Here is a 24,069-nt window from a genome sequence, read left to right as displayed (position 1 = left end):
CTGTCTGATTTTCATATACAAGGAGAGTACCAGCATGGTGGTGTTTTACCATTCCTTCTCTGTCTGATTTTAATATACAAGGAGAGTACCAGCATGGTGGTGTTTTACCGCTCCTTCCCTGTCTGATTTTAATATACAAGGAGAGTACCAGCATGGTGGTGTTTTACCATTCCTTCTCTGTCTGATTTTAATATACAAGGAGAGTACCAGAATGGTGGTGTTTTACCATTCCTTTCCTGTCTGATTTTAATATACAAGGAGAGTATCAACTTTGCAGTGTTTTACCATTTCTTCCCTGTCTGATTTTAATATACAAGGAGAGTACCAGCATGGCAGTGTTTTACCATTCCTTCTGTTTGATTTTAATATACAAGGAGAGTACCAGCATGGTGGTGTTTTACCACTCCTTCCCTGTCTGGTTTTAATATACAAGGAGAGTACCAGCATGGTGCTGTTTTACCATTCCTTCCCTGTCTGATTTTAATATACAAGGAGAGTACCAGCATGGCAGTGTTTTACCATTCCTTCTGTTTGATTTTAATATACATGGAGTACCAGTATGGCAGTGTTTTATCATTCCTTCTCTGTCTGATTTTAATGTACCAGGAGGGTTCCAGCATGACAAGTGACTGTTCCTTCTCTGTCTGATATTTTTACTTTTGAGAAGATAGGCATTTTCAAAGACAGTAAAATATCTTCCTTCCTCTAGAGTTAGCCAACACACCAGAAGCATTTTTAAAGATGACAGTAATTACACATTGGATGCAATTGTTAGACTTCCAAGCTTACCACTTTCACTCTTTTAAACAACATTATTTATTCATCACATTGTTAATTTGTAATACAAACATATACAACAATGAAACAATATCACAGTAGCACTTTCTATTACCATGTACATACATTATCCATACAATTTCCATCACAGCTCATTTCTTTTATTCTTCTGAATTAGAATGTACTCATATACTTTTCATTTCCTACAAACTCACTACTTTTACTCATCTGTTTGAGCATTATTTTATATATAGTGTTCACAGTTGCACCATTTATTTTTAGAAAATTACTTCCTCCATCTCATAATGACTCCCTATCTAAGGCCTAAACGGGCGCCTGATTGCCCAATCAGACCAACCCAGGTAGGAAATTTAGATCCTCTAACCCAACTCAAAAACATTTTTTTCTTTAATTATACCCATTTGCTCACCCAGTATTACTGACAGAGTACTCTGTAAGGAATTTTTAAAGTCTGCTAACTCATTACACTCCCCCCAAAAAATATGTTCCTGGACTTCCAAGATGTCTGCACATTGAGTAACAGGTTAATTCTAGCTCTCCCAGTGTGAAAACAGAAACTCAGCAGAGATGGCCAGTAGACTTGTGTTTATGGGTAAATTTCAGTAACTGGCTAGTAAGTGTACTGCCTGGATGCAAGAAAAAAAGAAATACTGAGGACCTGGAAAACAATTAGCTACAAAAGTGAGAAATAAACACTGACTGGGGAAAGTTCTGAAGCTGTTCAGCAAAAAGCAATGCAACCTCCAGCAATGAATTCCAGTAACCTACAGGAAAATATAAGACAACTGCACACAGACCTGATTAAAGTTAAGGAAATACTTCTGGAGTATATCAACACAAACAACAAAATTCTGGAAAAAATGGAAGACGTTTTAAACAAATATTCAGATGAAGTGACAAAGCTGCAAAAATCAGAGGTCAAAATGAGGAAAAGGCTGTCTGAATATGAGACTGCTCAGGAAGGGGTCTTTCAAAAAATAATAGAGTTAGAGGGCAGAGAACATAAGTAAAACCTGAAATTTTCAGCTATACTAGAGAAGCTGGAAGGAACAGACTGCATTAATTTTATGACCGCACAAATAACCAACTGGACTGGTATCCTACAGCAGGAGTTGTTAGTTGAAAGGGCACATTGTGTGTATACTCCAAACCTGACTATGAGAAAGCAACCTAGACCTTTAATAGTAAAGATGGAATCCTACCAGCAGAAGGAGTTGATTTTGACAAAACTTTTCCAGAAGGGCAAAGCACTAAAAGTGTGAGACAGCAGAATGTTTGTGGAGAATGATTACTCATTGTACACCAGGAAGAAGAGAAGCAAATTTATTCCACTATTCAGGGAATATTGAGAACAGGTGTGAGATTCAAACTGCTGTACCCAGCTGTCTTCAAAGTATTCTTCCTTGGAGGAACAAAATAATTTTTTGATGAAGTACTAACTAAGGAGGAAATACGAAAGTGTGTCCAACAAAAAGTGAGCTATCAAACAGAAACAGATTCTGCTTCTTGTTCTTCTGGTAATAAAGACCAAAGAGAGACAGTCTCTGTGAAACTTTTTCCAGTGTTTCAATGGAAAATGTTGGCATGATGGAAGTGAACATGAGAGATGACTAGAAGAATTGAGAGTACGTTGGAAATGAGGCAGTGACAGGATCTGGGAGATGGAGATGAACAGCAATAAAACAAGTAACTTAATGTGGGATTGCAATGCAATAATTATATGTGTGAAATATGACAGAACAAAAAAAATCTGGAAATTCTGGACTTTTTCAGAATTTGTTGAACTTTTGGGGACTCTAAAGCATATGCCCTACTTCATGTCATTAATGTTGAAAAAATGTTTGGGGAGGGGAAGAGGAGGGAGAAAGTTAACTGTAAATATTTTTTTTTCATATTATCACCATTTTTGTGGTGTATAGTATTATTTGCATGCTATAAAGTAAAGTTTTCTCAGTTATTTTTAAGTATAATGGAGAATGTAAACATTTCTTTTTTTTTTCTTTCTCCTTTCTCTCTTTCTTCTCTTTTTCTTGTTCAGTTTTAAGAAATATAGGCAAGCAATGAAAAAGGTCCAGGTTAAAAGAGCCCGACAAAAGAAAAATGTATGTGCTTTTTCGCATTCTTGTATGGAGATATTACTGGATTAAGGACCTTAGATTGATTTAGTAACAAGGTTTAAGCATAAGCAAGTAAATGGAAAAGAATATTGAATATTATGAGGCTTTTTTCTAGCAAAAACATGTATGCTCAGTAGTAATTCTGCAGCTGGTCTTCATCCCTCCATGGAAACAATCTGATAAAGAGAAACTGGCTGCCTGGGTCTCGTGTCTCCATGCAGACAATCTGATAAAGAAAAGCTGGATACAGGCTGGTGGAGAGTGATTGGCTAAAGGAAAAAAACCTGAGAAGAGAAAGTGGCTAGGACATAGGCAGTCTCCAAGCACTAGACCCCACCCAATTTGGATTTGTCAGGGGTAGATCTTGCCTATTGAACCTAGTTAACTTCTTTGACACTGTCACCAAGGCCCTAGATGAGGGAAAGTCAGTACATACAGCTTATCTTGACCTGGACAAGGCCTTTGACACAATCCCCCACTCGGGCATCATCAAAAAGCTAACACAATTTGGTGTTAATACCGATCTAGTCAGATGGGTGGCAAAATGGCTCACAGATAGGACCCACAGGGTCAAAATAGGTGCTGCCACCACCAACAGCAGACCTGTCACTGGTGGTGCTCCCCAGAGATCTGTCCTGGGATCCCTACTATTTGGCATATACTTATCAGAGGTCCAGGCAAAGACAAAGGGCCTGTGGCTGACCAAGTTTGTGGATGACTGTAAGTTTAGTGCTGTCATTGACTCCCCAATTTATGTCAACATACTGCAAGATGGGTTGGAGACAGTGGCATTGACAAAAAGGCAGGAGTCAAAGCTGGATGTGGCAGAGTTAAAGATGTTAAGATTTGCACTGGATGTGATGAGGGTAGACAAGTTTAGGAATAAGTATATTAAAGGGTCAGCCCAGGTTGGACAGTTTGGAGACAAAGCCAGAGAGGTGAGATTGCATTGGTTTGGACATGTGCTGAGGAGGGATGCTGGTTATATTGGGAAAAGGATGATAAGGATGAAGCTGACAGGTAAGAGGAAAAGAGGAAGGCCTAAGATAAGTTTTATGGACGTGGTGAGAGAGGACATGCAGGTGGTTGGTGTGACAGAGCAAGATGCAGAGGACAGGAAGAAATGGAAACAGATGGTCCACTGTGGTGACCCCTAATGGGAACAGCCAAAAGAAAAAGAAGACATTGCAAGAGGGTCTTACAGCTACAAATAACTGGTGCCAATGTCATGGCCTTAAGTTAAATGCAAATAAAATGTATTATCATACCATTCGGCAAAAACATGGCCCTTACTTATTACCACATCAACAGCAACCCCTTAAGCACGCAACCTGTGGTGAGAGACCTAGGTACTCAGGTTGACAACAGTCTCATATTCGACCATCATGTGGCGGTAGTGGTCAGCAAAGCCTTTTACTTGGTTCATCTCATAAGTAAAGGGATTGCATCCAGAAAAAAGGAGATTATTACCTCTCTGTACTCCTCCCTTATTAGACCTATAATTGAGTATAATGCCCTGTGTGGTGTGTACCTCTCCAAACACCTGCACCAACTGGAAAGGCCACAGAAATACCTCACAAAGAGAATCTATGGCCTCCAACACATATCCTATGTGGACAGGCTTAAATCACTATCACTCTACCCGGTATCATACAGATTGCTCAGAGGTGATCTGTGTCTCACCTACAAAGTAACTATCAGACCCTGCCCTACTAGAGATGCTCCATATCTATCAGTCTAACTCCTCACACATTACCCACTCAGTAGGTCTAAATGTAATATGCAACATCAACAAAACCTGCTGGAGAGAGAGAGGTTTATCTCCCAGAGGCTGCCCCATCTCTGGAATAGACTTCCCATACATGTCAAACAGAGTACTTCACTGACCCTCTTCAAGTGCAACCTTGATGAGTGGATGGGAAACCATAAATTTGTCCCAGGGTTCCACCTTTGTCCCTCATTGACAGGGGTGACAGGTGGTGACTGAGGTTTCTTTTTTGGGGATAAACTCTTGGCTAGGTTTGTAAGGGCCCCAGGGTCATTAGCCTAGTAACCTTCTATGATCCTATGATAATATTTTCTGAAAACATTCAGGGGTTTTCCCAGCTGGAAGAGCTATAAAGAAAAGACAAAACCAATTAGCACTTAGTAGAAGCACAGGCTGCACCATGTGTCTTAGCATGTTTAACCTTTCTTTTACATTAACTGAAGTCTGTGAGTGTGGCTGTCAGTTTGGGTCTTTTGTTTCTATTAGAAGGGTAAAACTTTAGTATTTGAAGATGTACATATTTTTGTGTGTTAGCATTAAGTTAATATGTTTTATGGCGGTATTGGGGTGTGTTTGTGGGTTTTTTTTTTTTTTTTTTTTTTTTGAGGGCTTTCAATAAAATAAAAAGTTTTGTAAGATGTGACACAGGCACAAATGGATATGACAAGAAACAATTGAATAAAAGTTCAACCTGTCAATGTATGCATGTAGCTCAAAAGCTGGAATTAGACATTTAAAAAAAAGGTGGGAATAATAACTTTTTAATGCAATGATGCTGTCTGTAATGTATTTAAATGTCAATTATCTCACAGATAAATACAAAAAAAGAAAGAGTAGTGAACTATATTAAAAATGTAGAGTACAACTAGAAATGTTACAGGAGACATGCTTACAAAGTACTGAACATGTGAGTTTAATAATGAAAGTTTTTCAGGATGGTTATTCAGCAGAATACTTGCGACAAAGGAAAAGAGGGGTACTTATATTTATTGCAAGTGGAGTTCTGATAGTGATAGAAGAGGATAAAATGATAATAATGGCGGATTTGTAGTGTTAAGGGGCTACTGGCAAGGGAGGAGGATTACACTGGCAAGTATTTATACTCCACCTAAAACTGCTATAATGCAGCTTAAGAACATTCTGGTAGAAATAATCAGTTTTCACCAAGGAATATTACTTATAGGTGGAGAGTGGAATGTGATTTGCAACATTGAAGATGTGTCTGGAGGGCCCAGAAGGGAAAGTATAACAATGGGGGGTAAATTTTTGAAGAACTTTTTGAAAATATTTGACATGGAATGTGAATTCAGTGGGAGTTTGGTGTGAATTTACATATTATTCCGCAAGATATAAAAATTGGGCTAGGCTAGTCAGAATTTACATTTAACAAGAACATGTGCATTTAATTGAAGTTTTTGATATGCAACCAATAACAATTTCAGATCATGAGCCAGTAATAAGGAAAATAAAAACACAGTGTAATGAAATAAAAATGAGACACTGGAGCTTTACCACCCATCTGTTGAAAAGAGAGGAATTTAAGGAATGGGTAGTGGAGATTATTCAGGAGCTGTTAGAGTGGATAGAAATTTATTCTGAAAATATAGCTAGGAAGTGAGATAAAATTAAGGTGGTGTTTAAAAATAGAGTGGAAATAGAAGAAAGGGAGCTATGGTTAAGAATTAACAAGAATTATTTAGAAGGACTAAAGCACTGCAAAATAGGGAGAATCTCATAGAACAAGAAGAGGATCGACTGCAGAATGTTAAGCAGAAAATAAGGGATTAACTCGATAATTTTTTGATAACAGTAGAGCACAAAAATTTTTAACACAATGACTTAGGCAACAGAAAATAGAAAGGGCTGTCGCCAGGCTTAATGAGCCTAAAACAAGGAAGGTAACAAGAGATCCTGTAGAGGTATTAGAAATATTTTGGAAATTCTGTGAAAGTCTGTATAAAGCAGAGAAATACAGAAATCAAGAAAAGATACAAATGGAAATGTTTATGGAAGAATTAAATACACCAAGGTTAGAGGTAGAGGAGGCTCAATTGCTAACTGTTAAGATAGGAGGAGATGAGATAAAAATTGTGATATATAACCAATCTACGGAAAAGTCACCAGGAATAGGTGGTATTCCTGTGGAAGTTTGGAAGCTAAGAGAGAAAATACTGATAAAGATCTGGAAGGTTTTAACATTATTTTAAGAGGAGATGAAATGCCAACATCCTGGAAAAAGGCAGTAGTAGCTGTAATACTTAAAAAGGGTAAAGATCCATTAATCCCAGCTTCATACATGCTCATTTAAATATTAAACCATGATTATCATGATTATAAAGTGTTTATGTCTATAATGGCTAAAAGAATGACAAATGTAATTCCAAAACTGATAGCTATGGATCAGTGTGGTTTTGTGAAGGGGAGGCAAACAGATGACAACATTATCAGAACACTGATGGTCCAGAGGGAAGCAGAATGTAAGAAGATACCATTATTGTTGGTGCAGAGAAAGCATTTGACAGAGTAATCTGGGACTTTATGAACAGGGCAATGGAAGCATTTGCATTTCCTGAAAAAAATATAAGGTTGATTAGGAGGATATATGAGGGAATCAGAGGTGAAAATTAAAGTGGGTGGGGTCCTCTCTCTTATAATTTCTACTTGAGCAGAGGAACCAAGCAGGAGTGTCCTCTTTCCCCTTTGTTATTTGCATTATATTTAGAACTACTGGCAAAGAAAATAAGGGACTCAGAAATTCAAGGATGTAATTGGTATGGTAGTCAAGAAAAGCTGGCTGCATTTGCAGAAGATATTATTTTATACCTGACAAAACCAGAAAGAGAAGTTACAGCACTGTGGACAGTTTCAAATTTTCTCAGGATACAAAAGTAATGAAGTTAAAACAAAGGTAATAGTGGTAAATTATGCACCCACACAATATCCTTATGTATGGGGGCATGATAAAATTAAATATTTAGGAGTATGGATTAAAAATGATTTTGGTGTGGCAGCTAAGGATATGTGGGAAGAGAGTAAACAAAAGATTATACAAAAACTGAGAAAATAGAAGTTTTGTTATATAGATATGGATAGTAAGTCACAAACAGTCAAATGTTTTTAGTACCTTTAGTCTTATACACAGGACAGGTACATTTTTATCAACCAGATAAGAAGTTTTGGATAGCAATTAATAAAGAGCTAAAGGACTTTGTCTGGGAGGGGAAGATGGCAAGCGTCAAGTAGGATAAGCTGATCCTTCCAGAACAGGGCAGATTGGGATTACCCAATTTGAAGGAGTATTTCAAAGCTACAGAATTAAGGCTCCTATACGTAGCACAAGCAGAAAACTATAATTCAAAGTGGAAAGGGATTTTTAGTTAACATTTGTTTACTGGGAAAGTCCAGCTTGGAACAAAGCCAATTTTCAGTGGAAGCCCAAAGTGAAATGCTCCAGATGCATGTCTTTGTAATGTGCAAGGAAACCGGAACACCCAGAGGAAACCCACACAAACAGAGGGAAGATGTGCAGACTCTGCACAGAAGGCACCCCAGCCAAGAATCGAACTGGAGAACCTCTTGCTGTGATGCAATAACGCAACTGCTGCATCACTGCCCCATATGCTGATGATGTTGAAACATGGGGGAAGCTCAAGAAACAAGGATAGACTGGGATTTTGGATGCAGGTCTTTAAGGAGAATAACAATAATCGTACACAATATTATATCCATAAAGTAGCAGAAAATATTCTAAGAACTAAGCCAACACGGAAATGGAGAAAGGAGATTCTGCAGATAGGGTTGACTGCAATTAGGGATATAAACAATAGGCAAGAGGAGCCTGCAATTTATTGGAGAAACTGGCAAAGGAACCAAGATGTTGGGAGCAAGTAACTAGAGAGGGGAAGGTAATACAATGGGAAAAGGCCAATATCAGAGTATGGGAAAAGAGAAAGAAATAGGGGGTCCTAAATGAAAGACCAGCACTGGTAGAGTTTTTAGTAGAATCTAGAACAGAAGCTTCCATTAAAAAAGGAATAATTAGTAGAGATATAAAATATTGCATGATATATCTTACTAATATCTGTATCTCACAAATTATCCCTTTCTAACAGCAGTTTATATTCTAAATTAATCTAAAAACTCTACCAGAGCAGGCCTTTCACTTCCCCTATCCCTTTCTCTTTGACTGTACCATATCAGTCCCTGATGGGAAAGGCAGTTTCTAGTCTGCAGTCCAAATGTCTTATAGGTTCATAGGAAGTACTAGGCTAGCTGTGTCTGCAGGAAAATTTAAGCCTAGCCATTTTCCCTTTTTGTGCTAGAAATAACCTATCCAATTTGGTTGTAGACTGGCTTTACCCTTCTCTTGGTTGATAATTATAGGTTCATAGGTTCATAGGTTCATACTAGGCTATCTGCCCGAGGGCATTTACAAGCCTAGCTCATAGTTTTGTGGCTTACGCCACCCCTTTAGTATGGGGAACTATACCCATTATTTTGCTGTGCCTCTGTTGAGCAGTGACACTGAGGTAATCCCTGGGGTATATCTGCGATCTCCCATCCATTGGTCAAGATTTCTCTTGAACAAGGCCAGCGAGGTGCTCTGCCTCACATATACCGGGATTTTATTCCACAGCATAGGGAGTCTTTGGGTGATGAATCTATCCCTCCAGCACCCCTAATGAGAATGGGTCTATGTTAGAATCGCGAAAGCTTACTTTCTTGAATCCACATTCATCGACACATAAATGTCGAAGTGCAAAAATACCGAAGAGCAAAAAAGCGAATCCAGAATGTCGAACGTCCTTTATTTGGCCGGCAGGGTGAATGTGGGGATGAGGAAATAAATCCTTTTCCCCACTGTAGTGCAGTCTCAGAGTTGGTATATTTAAGTAGGGGGGATGTGAGGGGTGCAGGGGTGCTTGCCCCCCTGCAAAAACATTTTAAAAACTGTTTCGCTTAAGGTTTTTTACTTTGGGTTTTCCTTACCTGTATGACTCTGTTGGTTCCGGGAATACATTTGACGTTGTGGTGTTCGCGTTTTTTTGTCTTTCACTGTATTTGGTTTTCGACATTTATGTGTCAATGAATGTGGATTCGTGAAAGTAAGCTTTCACGATTTTAATATAGACCCATGAGAATAACTGGGAATCATACCATAGATAATTTGAGGGGATCAGTGCATGGGATAAAGCATTTAGGAGTTGCATCTGTCCATTAGTAGTACGGGGACAGTTCTGGGGCAAATCTTCTTTTTCCCAGCCATAGATCTAAGCTATGCTTGAAAATGGACAGGGACGAACTTTCTTTAAAGTGGACGGGGAGCCTGTTCCATAGCAGGGGTATCTTCTGTGAAATATACCTGTCTTTCCAAATAGTTCTGTTAATGTTACAGAAGTTGTTTATATCCCTAAACTGATTATTTTGATGTGCAGCACATCCATTGGTAATGGAGGATGCCTTTTATGCCTGACACAGGTTACGTCTTAGCAGTCTGTAGGATAATAGGTATAGTAACGCGGCTTTGTGTAAGTCCACGTAAGGCATGTTTTATAGGCCTTGTATCCTTTTAGTAAGGTATCTCTGTGTTCCAGTTGTTGCATATGTCTGGACAGATACATGCCAAAGGGGGCATTATATTAAATGACTGGCCTAATAAGGGCCGAGTAAAGGGGGAAATGATATCCCTGGATCTTGACACAATCCCTTTGTTTATAAGCTGTGAAATATAGAAGGACTTTCTTACAACAATAGACACGTGTTGGTCAAAAGTTAGGTCACTGTCTACATAAGTTCCCAAAATCATGAACAACTGGATCAACTCTCAGGGCGTACTGTCAATGTAGTAGTTCTTTTTAGTGTCATTCACTCTGTTACCTTTCCCACTTTATTTACCCCCAACACCTTGGTTCCTTTGCCAGTTTTCTCCAGTAAATTCCAACCCCCTCTAGCCTATTTTCTGAAACCCTACTTGCAGTCATCCCTGTTGGCAAAATTTCCTATCTCCATTCTCATGTTGGCCTAGGTCTTAGAATACTTTCTGCTGTTTTATAAATATAACATTCTATATGGCTGTTGTTATTCTCCTTAAGGATATGTATCCAAAATCCCACTCTCCTTTCATTTCTTGAGCAGCCCCTGCTTCATTTTCTCATACTGAATTATAACCTTCTGTTTGTGTTATGTATATCAGCCTCAACTGTATAGCTCTTAAAATATTCCTTTATATCAGACAATCCTAAACCACCCTGTTCTATTGCAAGGATCAGCTGATCCCACTTAACTCTTGCCCTCTTCCTCTTACAGATAAATTGCTTCAACTATTTATTAATTATTGTCTACAACTTCTCCTCTGGTTGATAAAAATATGCCTGATCTGTGTATAAAACTAAAGGGACTAAAACCATTTTCACTGCTTGTATTTTCCTACCTATATCCATAAACAAGAGCTTCTATTTTCTCAGTTTTTCTGTTATCTTTTATTAAGCCTCATCCCACATTTATTTCATTAGCTACCATAATAGAAATGTATTTAATCCATATTCTTGAATACTGCATCTTATCCTGTGGCCATAACTATGGGTGTTGCTGAACCAGATTCTTGTGTGGGTACATCATTTACAGTTACAGCCTTTGTTTTATCTTCATTAATTTTGTATCCCAAAAGATGTGAAACTGTCTCAAAATGTTCCACAACACTGTGATGTTTGTTCTGGATTTATCACATACAAATAATATCATCTGCAAATAAAGCCACCTTTTCTTGATTACCACACCAATTATATCCTTGTATTTCTCAGTCCCTTATTTTCTTTGCTAATGGCTCTAAATATAAAACAAGTAATAAAGGCGTAAAGAGGATACCCCTGTCTGGTCCCTCTGTTCAGACACAACTTACAGAAAGGAACCCTCCTACTTTAATTCTTGCCTCCGAGCCTTCATGAATCCTCCTAATTAACCTCCTTGTTGTATCAGGGAATGCAAATGCTTCCATTGTCCTATTCATAAAATTTCATCTGCCAACATCTTGAAACTCAAGCTTGCCACTTTTTCATTTTGTGTTTATACCTCTCTTTTAATCTACAGTTCATAGATCTATATATCAAGCTTATGATCCATTGATTTATTAGGAGCTTGACTGACATAGCTATGTCTCCTCTATTCCCTAATGACTATATCATTTATTTTGAAGTAGAGATATGCATTATTTAACCAGTTATAGTAGCTTGTTCTGTGGTACAGGTAGGTGCTGTACCCCAGACAGATCCCTTTTTATGCCACTGGTTATAGTTAGTTTTAGTAATAAGTTATTTATTTGACCTGGTATTAGCTATATGGGCTGTATGTTCTAGAGGCAGTGTGTCAATAACAGTTGTAACAGTGTCCTGAAGCCAAAGTACATGTCACACCCATCTTAATGACATGTGTGTGTGTGTGTGTGTGTGTGTGTGTGTGTGTGTGTGTGTGTGTGTGTGTGTGTGTGTGTGTGTGTGTGTGTGTGTGTGTGTGTGTATGTGTGTGTGTGTGTGTATCTATATATATATTTATATATATATATATATATATATATATATATATATATACCATACCTCTCAACCTCTTAGCAAAAGAAATCTGGACAAAGCCCAACAAAATGGGGGTACAAAGGCCCAAAAATAGGGACACATTTTATATATTGCTCTTATAAACTTTGAAAGTTGTTAGAATAAAATGATTTGTGTTCTGAAGGTTATGAAGTCTGAAAATCAAGTACATGTCATCATTTAATGACTAGTCCTTAGATTCTCCCAGTGATTTGTCAAAAAATGCAATTTTTATGAGGAACAGACCAAAAATATGAGGCAAAAATATGGACATTCTGTGAAAATCTGTACAGTTGAGAGGTATGAACATAGACACACACACACACACACACACACACACACACACACACACCCACATGCATAACATACACATATATGTAGACAATGTCAGTGTAACCTACTAAAATGGAAATGTAGTTTATTTTATTTATTTATTTTCATTTGTTAACTGGGTAGTGTCCGGCTGAGCCCTAGGGCCCCTTTTCAGCGGAGACCTGGGGAGAAAAGCAAGGGAAACTTAATGAGCATAAAACAAATAAAATAACATGTACATAGCCAAAATTAACAGTATGTCAAAAATTATACTAGTATATACAGAAGGATTCAGAGTACAAACATTATACATATATGAATTGTTACAAGCCTTAAGAGTAGTGTGCACTTTTCTGTAAGGAAGAACAAGCAAAAAAAAAAAAAGGGAAGACTGGTTGTATAAGAGTGATAGAAAAATTACAAAAAAGAATTTATATATATATATATGTATAAAGTATGTATTGTTTTCTCCTCCTGTCATTGCAGTCACCTAGGCCCTTCTTTCCCATTTGGTCCATTCAATTCCCACTCCCATACTCCACAAGCATAAACAGTGCAGTGAACCAGCCCTCCTCTTTCTCTTTAGGCTATGTTCTGGGCCTTATATGTGGTCTATCCCATGCTCTCTTCTGGTTCACAAATTAAGCATACCTCTAATTTCAAACTGTTTGATATTTAGTTTAATCCATAGTTAATAATATTGCAGCATCTTTTTAAATTACAAACGTTAAAATAGATTAAATTAAGAGCTATCATGTTTAAGAAGAATAACCATCTATGTCATCTTTGCGTCTTTTGTCCTGCTAATGAAAAGCATATTTCTTCTAGTAGATCAAGATCTTTTTTTTATCACTTTTTGTCAACTTATCCAGTAAAAAACATTTGTAAAGAAGTTCTTGTAAAAGAAATCACCATGCACTATTTCTTTTTAGAAAAGCTAAGACAGGAAAGAGCTGATGCTGCAGAAAATACTTCAGTATTAAACATGGCAAAGTACTAGAAATAGTAAACACCAATTTCATGTATGATAATGCTGTAAATCTTTCCTGTCGTACATACAGCTTTACAAATTATAACAGTGCATTTCCATTGCCAACCTGTGTACTTGATACAATCTGTCTGCCTGCAGTAACCATACTAAGCCGTGTATATGATATGCACACCTTCTGAAAGTGGCTTCTTCTTTTCCTAACAGAACATTACCTACATACATATATATATATATATACACATTTCAAGCATGGGCAATAATGCCCATTCTAAATGTAAAATGGTTTGAGACCCATCATACTACTATATACTGTATCTGCTGTTCCCCTTATCACCTCCAGAAACCAAAACCATTTTTTCATACTTCAGCAAGAGCTACCTTGTGAGGCAGTTTGTGTTCTTAGCATGTTTCTTCATGTAGATGTTTCATTACTGAGCTGGACATATATCCAAGCAGCACCTTAGTCTCTTTCTGGCGCAATAAGTGTTTTCACTACATACTGAGGTCTAGGTATATATGTAAAAGACTCTTTTTTTGTAGTATGAATACATTTTAGGTCAGAGAATTTTTCTTTAACAAAACTTACTTTCAAATTCATATTTATTTAGGTGGCAACTGAGGAAATGTCATTTCAAAGAAAATTCTTCATCCAGACTGACCTTTGTTTCACTGTGTTTCCTTATCTTCCTTCCAGGCTATTCCAATCATTTCGCAGAATAGGCGTGTTGAGAAACAAGGGGAACTTTCAGAAATTATCCAGAGAGGCTCCATGTTTGGCCTAAAACCCAAATTTACTCCAGTTTACCTGTTTCTGTTCACTGATTTACTGCTTATCTGCAAGAGAAGGTAAGTAGGAAACGTCCCGGGTGAGACCAGGGCCACCTGCATGTAAACTGCTATTCTGCAAGAATGACTTTTTATTTTATCAAAAAAAGTGCCGTCTATTCCTTCACACTGCTTGTGAGTATGGTTTGTCCTGCAAAATCTTGTTTCAGTAAAAAAATCCATCTTTCAGCATCTAAAAAGGTGGCGACTTTAGATGGGAAGACTACACATTCGAAAGTGTATTTTTATTTATGTTTTGTTAACTGACAGTGCAGTGGAATAAACCTAGTCATGAGGAGACTCAAGCAGAAAAGCTCCAAATACCTACAATACAATTACGTAAATAATGTGTGGATAACAGTTAGGGCAGCAACACAGAAAAAAAAATCATGAATATATTATATTATTTAGTAGAGTGGTATAACTAGAGGATTCAGATGTTGTTCTTATCAAAATATTAAACACTGGCTAAGATAAATAACTCCAAAAATACAGGCAGACTCAAAAGTGGCCAAGGAATCCAGTATATCTTTTGTTTATTGTAAAAAAACACACATAAGTGTTTTCACAGTATAACTGCTTCATCGGATGTGATAAAACAATCTGCTATATCTCATTAAATACCAATAACAATTACATCTAACCAACCACATGACATGCAGATTTAAAGTTGCCGTGCGAGTAAACTTATTTAAAACTTCAAAGTAAAAGAAACTTGTATATAAGTACAGACATACATTCATTCTAGATTTTAAAAACTTACATAAAATAATTTACATATAAATAAACATTGTAGAAATATTGTCTAAATGGTAAACGCTTTATCTGAATAACGATCTGGCTTTTAACATGGGTTTAATGGGGACTTTGCCATTGAGGCCATGTCCAAAGTCAGTAAACTTATTTAAAACATCAAAGTAAAAGAAACTTGTATATAAGTACAGACATACATTCAATCTAAACTTTAAAAACTTACATAAAAAATAAACATTGTAGAAATATTGTCTAAATGGTAAAAGTTTTACCTGAATAACGATCTGGTCTTTAACATGGGTTTAATGGGGACTTTGTCATTGAGACCATGCCCAAAATCACCCCTTGACCTAGTAATCCATTTGCCCTCAAGTTGTTCAGTTAAATTTCTTAAGTCCCCCACATGAATACTCTCAAAGACACTACCAATGACCATGAATTTGAAACTGTGCTGCCATTCAGGATGAGTTTAATTGTTTAGAAAACCCAATATGTACCAGCATTGACTCCATTAGTTACAGGCTTTGAGAAACTTTGTATAGATGAATTTTATAAAATGAATAATGTGACAAGCAAAGCTTTTAAATGTTATAATATGATGCAAGATGAGTGTTTAGCTTTGCAGAAGTTGCAGAATAACACCAGTATTTTCATAAGACTGCCCGATAAGGGTGGGCCAATTGTTGTGTTTGACAGAGAATGGTACATTACTGAAATGAATTTAATGTTGGCTGATACTGACTTTTAAGTTAGAATTAATAAAAGTTGAGTTGATTATATGGTCAATAACATTTGTTATATTTTAAAGGGCTTGTTATCTCGTAAAGTCATTGACAAGCCTCTATTTGACTATCTTTTTATAGCCAATCCATTGACATCTATCATCCAAGGTTTAACCAAATTACATAAAAACCCTGTGCACCCTTCCCTACGTCCAATAGTTGCAGGGTGCAATTGGTGCACTGAGCCCCTGTCTATTTGGGCCGGCAACTTGGCATGTAAAAATCTACTGCCAATTATTAGCGGACCAGAGTTCCACTGTGGTGACCCCTAACCGGGAAAATGCCGAAAGACACAACAACATCTTGAAAGATACTCAACTTGACTGATTTATTTTTGGTTACTCTTGATATTAACACCAGTGTATTTGTTCACATTTGATGTGACGACCCTATTTACTGTAATTCCAAATGATGCTGGCATTAATAGTTTTAGACAGTTTTTAAGTTGACATGATTGTTTTACTAGTGATCAAATTGAGTTGTAGTGCATCCTTCTAAGATGTGTTTTGAAAAACAATGTTTTTGTTTTTAATGATGTTTTTCACTGGCAGAAGAATGGCGTAGCTATGGGCACACCCTGTGCCAATAGCTACGCCAACATTTTTATGGCTGTATGGGAACAAGAACACATTATACAAGGTCCTTATAGTAAGTTTGTACTTTTCTATCATAGATTCGTGGACGATATATTCCTCTTATGGGATAGCTCTTTAGAGGAGCTTCATGCTTTTGAGTAATATATCAGTTCGAGTACTTCCATTTCTACGATTTTGTTCAGTTTTTTCTAATAGGAGCATCAGTTTTTTAGATGTTAATGTGATGATCAATAACCAAGGTAAAATTTCCACAAAATTGTTCAGGAAACCTTGTTATTGTAACCATTTATTGTTTTGTGAGAGCATGCTTCCACCACACATTTTAAATATGTTGTTAAAAATCAGGTTTTTAGAGCTTCTAGATTAAATGTAGATGAGTAGGACTTTATTAGTCACGCTAATAGTTTGATCAGTTCATTTGTAGACAGAAGATATGATAAGCATGATGTAGACAAGGCTATAGAAGAAGTTACAAAGCTAAGGAGTAGTATTGCTAGGCCTTACTTTTCAGAAGCTTACACTGCTAAAGTTGAGGGAAATGTATTTTTAGGAAGGCTAGAAAATTAAAGGTACCCTTACATTATTCTAATAATGTAATTTCTTATGCACATGTTATTAAAAATTTCTGGCCAGTGCTGACCACTGATGATGAGATTAGGAAATTAGTAGATGGTCAAAGAAGGTTTTTGTTCAGAAATAGGAGATCATTGAAAAGGCAATTGTGTTATCCAAAGGGCAGTGTTGATAGGAGCAGTATGACATTTATTAAACCATGTGGTAAGTGTATAGCATGTAAGTACACAGGTTCTGCAGGAACATTTATGCATCTAGATCAATGTAAGAAATACACATTCAATCTTTCTGCTACTTATGACACAGCACATGTTTATTTAGCATGCTGTTTATCATGCTAGAAGTTATATAGTGGAAAAACAGATAGACCTTTGAAAGATATGATTAAAGTATACTTATATCATATTAACAAATTGAGCATATCTAATGCCTTAGCCAGATATGTTAGAGAGACCACTAATGAACACAGTTTCAAATTCATGGTCATCGGTAGAGTTTTTGAGAGTATTCATGGGGGGAGGGGACATAAGAAATCCGACTGAACAACTTGAAGCCAAATGGATTATTAGGTTAAGGGGTGATTTTTGGACATGGCCTCAATGACAAAGTCCCATTAAACCCATGTTAAAGACCAGATCGTTATTCAGGTAAAACTTTTACCATTTAGACAATATTTCTACAATGTTTATTTTTTATGTAAGTTTTTAAGGTTTAGAATGAATGTATGTCTGTACTTATGTACAAGTTTATTTTACTTTGATGTTTTAAATAAGTTTACTCACATGACACCTTTAAATTTGAATGTCATGTGGTTGGTTAGATGTAATTGCCATTGGTATTTAATGAGATTTAGCAGATTATTTTATCACATCTGATAAAGCAGTTATACTGTGAAAGCGCTTATGTGTGTTTTTTTACAATAAACAAAAAGATATACTGGATTTCTTGGCCACTTTTGAATCCACCTGTATTTTTGGAGTTGTTTGTCTGATTTTATTCTCTGGGCTTGAGTTCTGGCAGTTGTTGGTGTTTTTTCTTACGTTATTACTGCCTAAGATAAGATTGTAGAACTTACGATAAGTTTCAATGTACAGATTTGAAAACTATTTTTGAGGAACTGTAGCAGTCAAAAAGGTGAGAATTTATGAGTGAGAAAATAGATTGTAATAAACTATAGGGTTAGGAATGCATGGATATCATGAGGGATTTGCAGGAGGGTTAGCAGTGTGTTCTGCTTTGTTAATATATTGAATCAGTGGGACAGGTGATTTGAGTTTATGATCATACTGAGTTTCTCATGTATTCCACATGTAATGCATAATGGGTTTTTTTTGTTGATTCAGTGTTACTTTATGTCTTGTTTGCATTCCAAAAGACTCTCTGATCATATTAGATTTTGAGAAACCCTACTTCATAGCACTAGAAAATGAAGACAATGATACATATTAAACATTTTTAAGTAGATCTTTGGGCTTGCAGGTTAACAGAATACTGCAAGTCTAAGACATTGTTTTGATTGATACCAAAATAGGATGTTATTGAGGTCAGGGTAATGTTTTTATTTCAGCTGATGAACAAATACCACTTAGAAGGATATTATCTTATTAGTGAGACTCATGCAGTTGACTTTTTTAAATAACGTCACAGTGCTGTGAAAAAGATGACAAGTCTGATGAGGGATTCTTTGTTTGTTATGTAGTATGAAGCTTGATGTACAGATTCTATGGAAGATCATCCATTATAAATGTGCTACAAATAACAGCATAGGAATGTATACAACCTGAGGAGTAGGTGTCGATTTAGCACTCATTTGTTCATTTATTCAGTAAAGGCTATATGCCTGTGAGTCTGTTTTATGGTACTGTCGGTATGTTACTGAAATGTAAGCTCGTGGTCTTTGTACGCTTCCAGATATTCCTATGCAGCAGTACCGTTGTCCCAAGTATAGCCTAACTACAGTCCAGTTGTTTTCATTATCATTTAGCTTTACTAAAATCTATCCCCTTAAAACAACTTACTTTCATTTTGTCAGTGGACGGGTGAGTTGTAGCTTAATGCCCTCATGCTGTTTGCCGAAAGTGTCTGGTAGTATTCCAAGGAACATAATCTCAGTCCCTGGAATAATGATTATTGGGAAATATAGACTAAATTCAAAGCTGAGGAACCATGGATTATTTTCCATTCTTGAGGTACACTAACCTCAGTGCTAGTATGTAAAAGTGGCAGAGATCCTTCACACACACACACACACACACACACACACACACACACACACACACACACACACACACACACATACACACACTCTGCAGGGGCAACAGGTGTGTGAGGGGTACAGCCCACTCTGCAGGGGTAAAAGGGTAGCTTCACAGTGAGAGTCCATGGGGTGAAGCCTCCTCTTCAAATATGCTGTAAGGGTGTAATAGCCAGTTTCAGAGCTCTCTGTTTTTGTTAGACTTCTAGTTTTACTTTATGAAGTGTTGGGACCTGTAGATCAGTTTCACACTTCTTAAAGGGACCCATCTGTGTCACAGAGCTGGATGCAGTCATCAGCATACTCTATTAATTGTTTGTGTAACCATTTTGCTTGTGAGTAATGAAAACAGCAGTGATCCCCCAGTGCTGAGCCTTGCAGCACACAGATTTCATAGTCACCCCAGTGCTGAGCCTTGCAGCACACAGATTTCATAGTGATCAAAATGATGAGCCTTGCAGTACACAGATTTCATAGTGACCAAAATGCTGGGCCTTGCAGCACACAAATTCATTGTGAACACAGTGCTGAGCCTAACAACACACACATTTCATTGTGAACACAGTGCTGAGCCTAGCAGCACACAAATTTCATTATGACCTGAGTGCTTGCAACACATGGATTTCATAGTCACCCCAGTGCTGAACCTTGCAGCACACAGATTTCATAGTGACCAAAATGCTGAGCCTTACAGCACAGTGATTTCATAGTGACTGCAGTGCTGAACGTTACAGCACAGTGATTTCATAGTGACTGCAGTGCTGAACCTTACAGTACACAGGTTTTATAGTGACCTCAGTGTTGAGCCTTACAGCACAGTGATTTCATAGTGACTGCAGTGCTGAAACTTACAGTACAAAGGTTTTATAGTGACCTCAGTGCTGAACCTTACAGCACAGTGATTTCATAGTGACTGCAGTGCTGAACCTTACAGTACACAGGTTTTATAGTGACCTCAGTGCTGAACCTTACAGCACAGTGATTTCATAGTGACTGCAGTGCTGAACCTTACAGTACACAGGTTTTATAGTGACCTCAGTGTTGAGCCTTACAGCACAGTGATTTCATAGTGACTGCAGTGCTGAACCTTACAGTACACAGGTTTTATAGTGACCCCAGTGCTGAGTCTTGCAGCAGTAATTTTGAAGTGATCTCAGTGCTGAGCCTAGCAGGACACTGATTTCTTAGTGACCCAAGTGCTGAGCCTTGCAGCACACATGTTTATTTTTTATTTATTTACATTTGTTTACCAGGAAATTCCGACTGGACACAGGTCCTTTTTCAGTGGATGCCAGGGAGAAAAGCTCCACATCATGTACATGATAAATAGAGATACAAAGTTGCAGCAATAGTAAACAGCATTACAGGTTGTTGGTTTTAATACAATAACAAGACATTGATTATCAACAGTATATACAGTAAAACAAAGTTGTCAGACAAGATGTTAAAGTATGTAAAGATAACTAGTTATTTCTGACTGTGGTTAGTAGTGGCGGTAGTATAGTTGGGTTAAGAGTGTAGGTGGGGGGGGGTAAGGGTGGGGTTGTAAAGGTAAGGTTCCATGGTGACTCCTGTGCTGAGCTTTACAGTACACTAATTTCATAGTGACCCCAGTGCTCAGCCTTGCAGCACACAGATTTTGCAATGACTCTAGTGCTATGATTGGCAGCACACTGATTTCATAGTGACTCCAGTACTGCCTGTTGCAGCACACTGATTTTGTAATGACTGTAATGCTCTGTGATTTCATTGTGACCCCAGTGCTGAGCCTTGCAGCACACTGATTTCATAGTAACCCCAGCACTGAGCTTTACAGTACACTGATTTTGTAGTGACCCCAGTGCTGACCCTTGCAGCATGCAGATTTCATAGTAACCCCAGTGCTGAGCTTTACAGTACACTGATTTCATAGTGACCCCAGTGCTCAGCTTTGCAGCAGACATATTTTGTAATGACTTTAGTGCTCTGCTTTGCAGCACACTGATTTCATAATGACTCCAGTGCTGACTCTTGCAGCACACTGATTCTTTAATGCCTGTAATGCTCTGTGATTTCATTGTGACCCCAGTGCTGAACCTTGCTGCAGTAATTTTGCAGTTATCTCAGTGCTGAGCCTTGCAGCACACTGATTTCATAGTTACCCAAGTTCTGAGCCTTGCAGCGCACATATTTCACAGTGACTCCAGTGCTGAGCTTTACAGTGCACTGATTTCATAGTGACCCCAGTGCTCAGCCTTGCAGCACACAGATTTTGTAATGACTCTAGTGCACTGCTTTGCAGCACACTGATTTCATAATGACTCCAGTGCTGACGCTTGAAGTACACTGATTTTGTAATGACTGTAATGCTCTGTGATTTCATTGTGACCCCAGTACTGAGCCTTACAGCACAGTGATTTCATAGTGACCCCAGTGCTGAGCCTTGTAGTACACTGATCTTGTAATGCTGCTAGTGCTCTACTTTGCAGCACATTGATTTCATAGTGACCCCAGTGCTGAGCTTTGCAGCACACTGATTTTGTAATGACTCTAGTGCTCTGGTTTGCAGCATACTGATTTTGCATGCTGAGATGTGGAGGGAATGCTTTTCCATACAGCTTACCACATTCAATGTGACAGGCAGTTTCTGAAGCACTACAGAACATCCTTGTTGAGAGCAGCTGTACCCGGGGAGATGATTAACACTGTATGATTCACTATGCTAAGTACCTGTGAGAACAACAGGAAAAGAGATGTCATGTGTTGACCATTATCCAGATTAATGGATATGTTCTCCATGTATTTAACTGCTCTAGTTTCATTGATGTGTTTTGTTCTGAAGTTGTGTTGTGGCTTTGTTTAAATCTCTTATTAACAGTTGAACAGCATCAACACAAACTAAGAAAAGTACAGTTGTGTAAAATCTTACCATAACAGTAGATGTCCTTGCCTTCACTTCTACAGTATTCCAAGCATAAGGGGATTCCCTGCAGCAGAAGCCCGATGTCCAACCAGTTTTCCAAAGAATTCTGAATTTAAAAGCTATACCAAACTTCACCATACGCTCCCTGCATAATGTCAGGAATAAAGGTGATGTTCAGGCATACCAAAACAAAACTGATTGCCCCAGGAGTAACACTGATCCAAGAAATCCAAAAGGTAATGTGTACATCCAAGAAAGCAAAGAATCAGGGGGTTGGAGGGAGGGAGCGAATGCTGCAGCAGTGAAGGCAAGGACATCTACCATTGTGGTAAGATTTTACACAACTGCACTATGTCCTTACATTCACTGCTGCAGTATTCCTAACTATAAGGGAGAGTGCCAAAGCTCAAGAGGAAACTTGGGAAGGGGAAGGGGCAGAAGAGTCCCTTAAAATACCATGAAGAACTGAAGTAGCAAAACCAGCCCTAGCTCTAGAGGTACCATCCAACTTGTAGTGCTTGGTAAAGGTATGCACAGAAGTCCAGGTTGCTGTTTCAAGAATGGAATTAGTTTTGAAGTCTTTGAAAAAAGCAAAAGAAGAACCCACAGCTCTCGTAGAATGAGCCTTAATTGAAAAAGGAAGGCTCTCACCATGAAAAGTATAACAAAAGGAAATAGCCCTAGAAATCCAAGAAGAAATAGTTTGTTTGGATACAGCAAGCCCCAAAGATCTAGGGTGAAAAGAAACGAATAACTGATCAGATTTTATAATAGCCTTAGTCATATCCAAATAAACTCTAAGTTGTCTGTGCATGTCCAAAGTATGCAGCACCCTCTCACTGTTAGTTTGTGGAGAGGGGAAAAAAGTAGGCAGATTAATAGACTGATTAAGTGATAACTCATTAACCACCTTCAGCATAAAAGACGGGTTAGTGCACAAGGATAGCCTGTCTTCATGAAAAACCAAAAAAGGAGGATACACCATAAGAGCCTGCAACGTAGACACCCATCTGGCAGAAGTAAGTTCTAACAAAAGAGTAGTCTTCAAGGAACAATATTGTAAGGAAGCTGAAGCAGCAGGCTCAAAAGGAGCCTGAGTCAACTTCTCTACAACAAAATTAAAATCCCAAGGAGGAGGAACAGGCTTCCTGGGAGGTCTAAAGTTAAGGCCACATTTAAAAAATTGTTTCACCGCCAATGTAGCAGCTAAAGGAGGAGAAAAAGGCAGACAAGCAGAGATAGCTGATAAGTGGGCCTTAACAGAAGGATAGGCCAAACCAGCATTGAGCAACTCACACAAATAAGAGAGAACCAAAGGAACATCCACAGTAAGTGGGTCCAGGTAACGAGAGAGATACCAAAATGAAAACCTCTTCTATTTGGATAAGTAGGATTTCCTAGTTATAGGTTTCCTAGCCTCCTGCAGGAGTTGCAGCACTTCCTCAGAAAAAAAGGTGTCTATGTGCAATCAAAATCCTGCCACCCACAGTGTCAGTGGAAAGATGGACAGGTGGGAATGGATAAGAGATCCCTTGCCTTGTGTGATTAGATCCACCCTGTGAGGTAACTTGTGATGATTGCTCCTGTCCAGATTCAGAGGAAGAGGGAACCAGTGCTATTGTGGCCAAAAAGGAGTCACCAACAAGATTTTGGGAACCTCCTGTTGAATTTTGAACAGGACTTTTGGAATGAGAGGAAGAGGAGAGAATGCATAAAGAAACATCCCCTTCCAAGAGAATGAGAAGGTGTCCACTTTCCATACCAGAGGACCTGGGACTCTGGCACAAAACAGAGGAAGTTGTCTGCTCAGAGGAG

At 38.0% G+C, this 24,069-nt stretch overlaps 1 protein-coding gene across 6 annotated transcripts in view; it reads left to right on the top strand.

Annotated features, from left to right (window-relative positions):
* ARHGEF15 (Rho guanine nucleotide exchange factor 15) overlaps positions 1 to 24,069 on the top strand; it is an 879,095-nt gene that overhangs the window by 707,935 nt on the left and 147,091 nt on the right. For all 6 annotated transcript variants that reach the window (XM_044077316.1, XM_044077320.1, XM_044077317.1 and 3 more), the window contains one exon: positions 14,264 to 14,415. In XM_044077316.1, coding sequence (XP_043933251.1) covers positions 14,264 to 14,415 — 152 coding nt within the window. The remainder of the gene's footprint in view (positions 1 to 14,263; positions 14,416 to 24,069) is intronic.

The sequence above is a fragment of the Protopterus annectens genome, chromosome 7.part0 (assembly GCF_019279795.1).
Source record: "Protopterus annectens isolate FY-2018-M chromosome 7.part0, PAN1.0, whole genome shotgun sequence".
In the NCBI taxonomy this organism is placed as follows: Eukaryota; Metazoa; Chordata; order Ceratodontiformes; family Protopteridae; genus Protopterus; species Protopterus annectens.
Note: the sequence above shows the minus strand (reverse complement) of the source record. Positions and strands in the feature narration are given on the sequence as shown.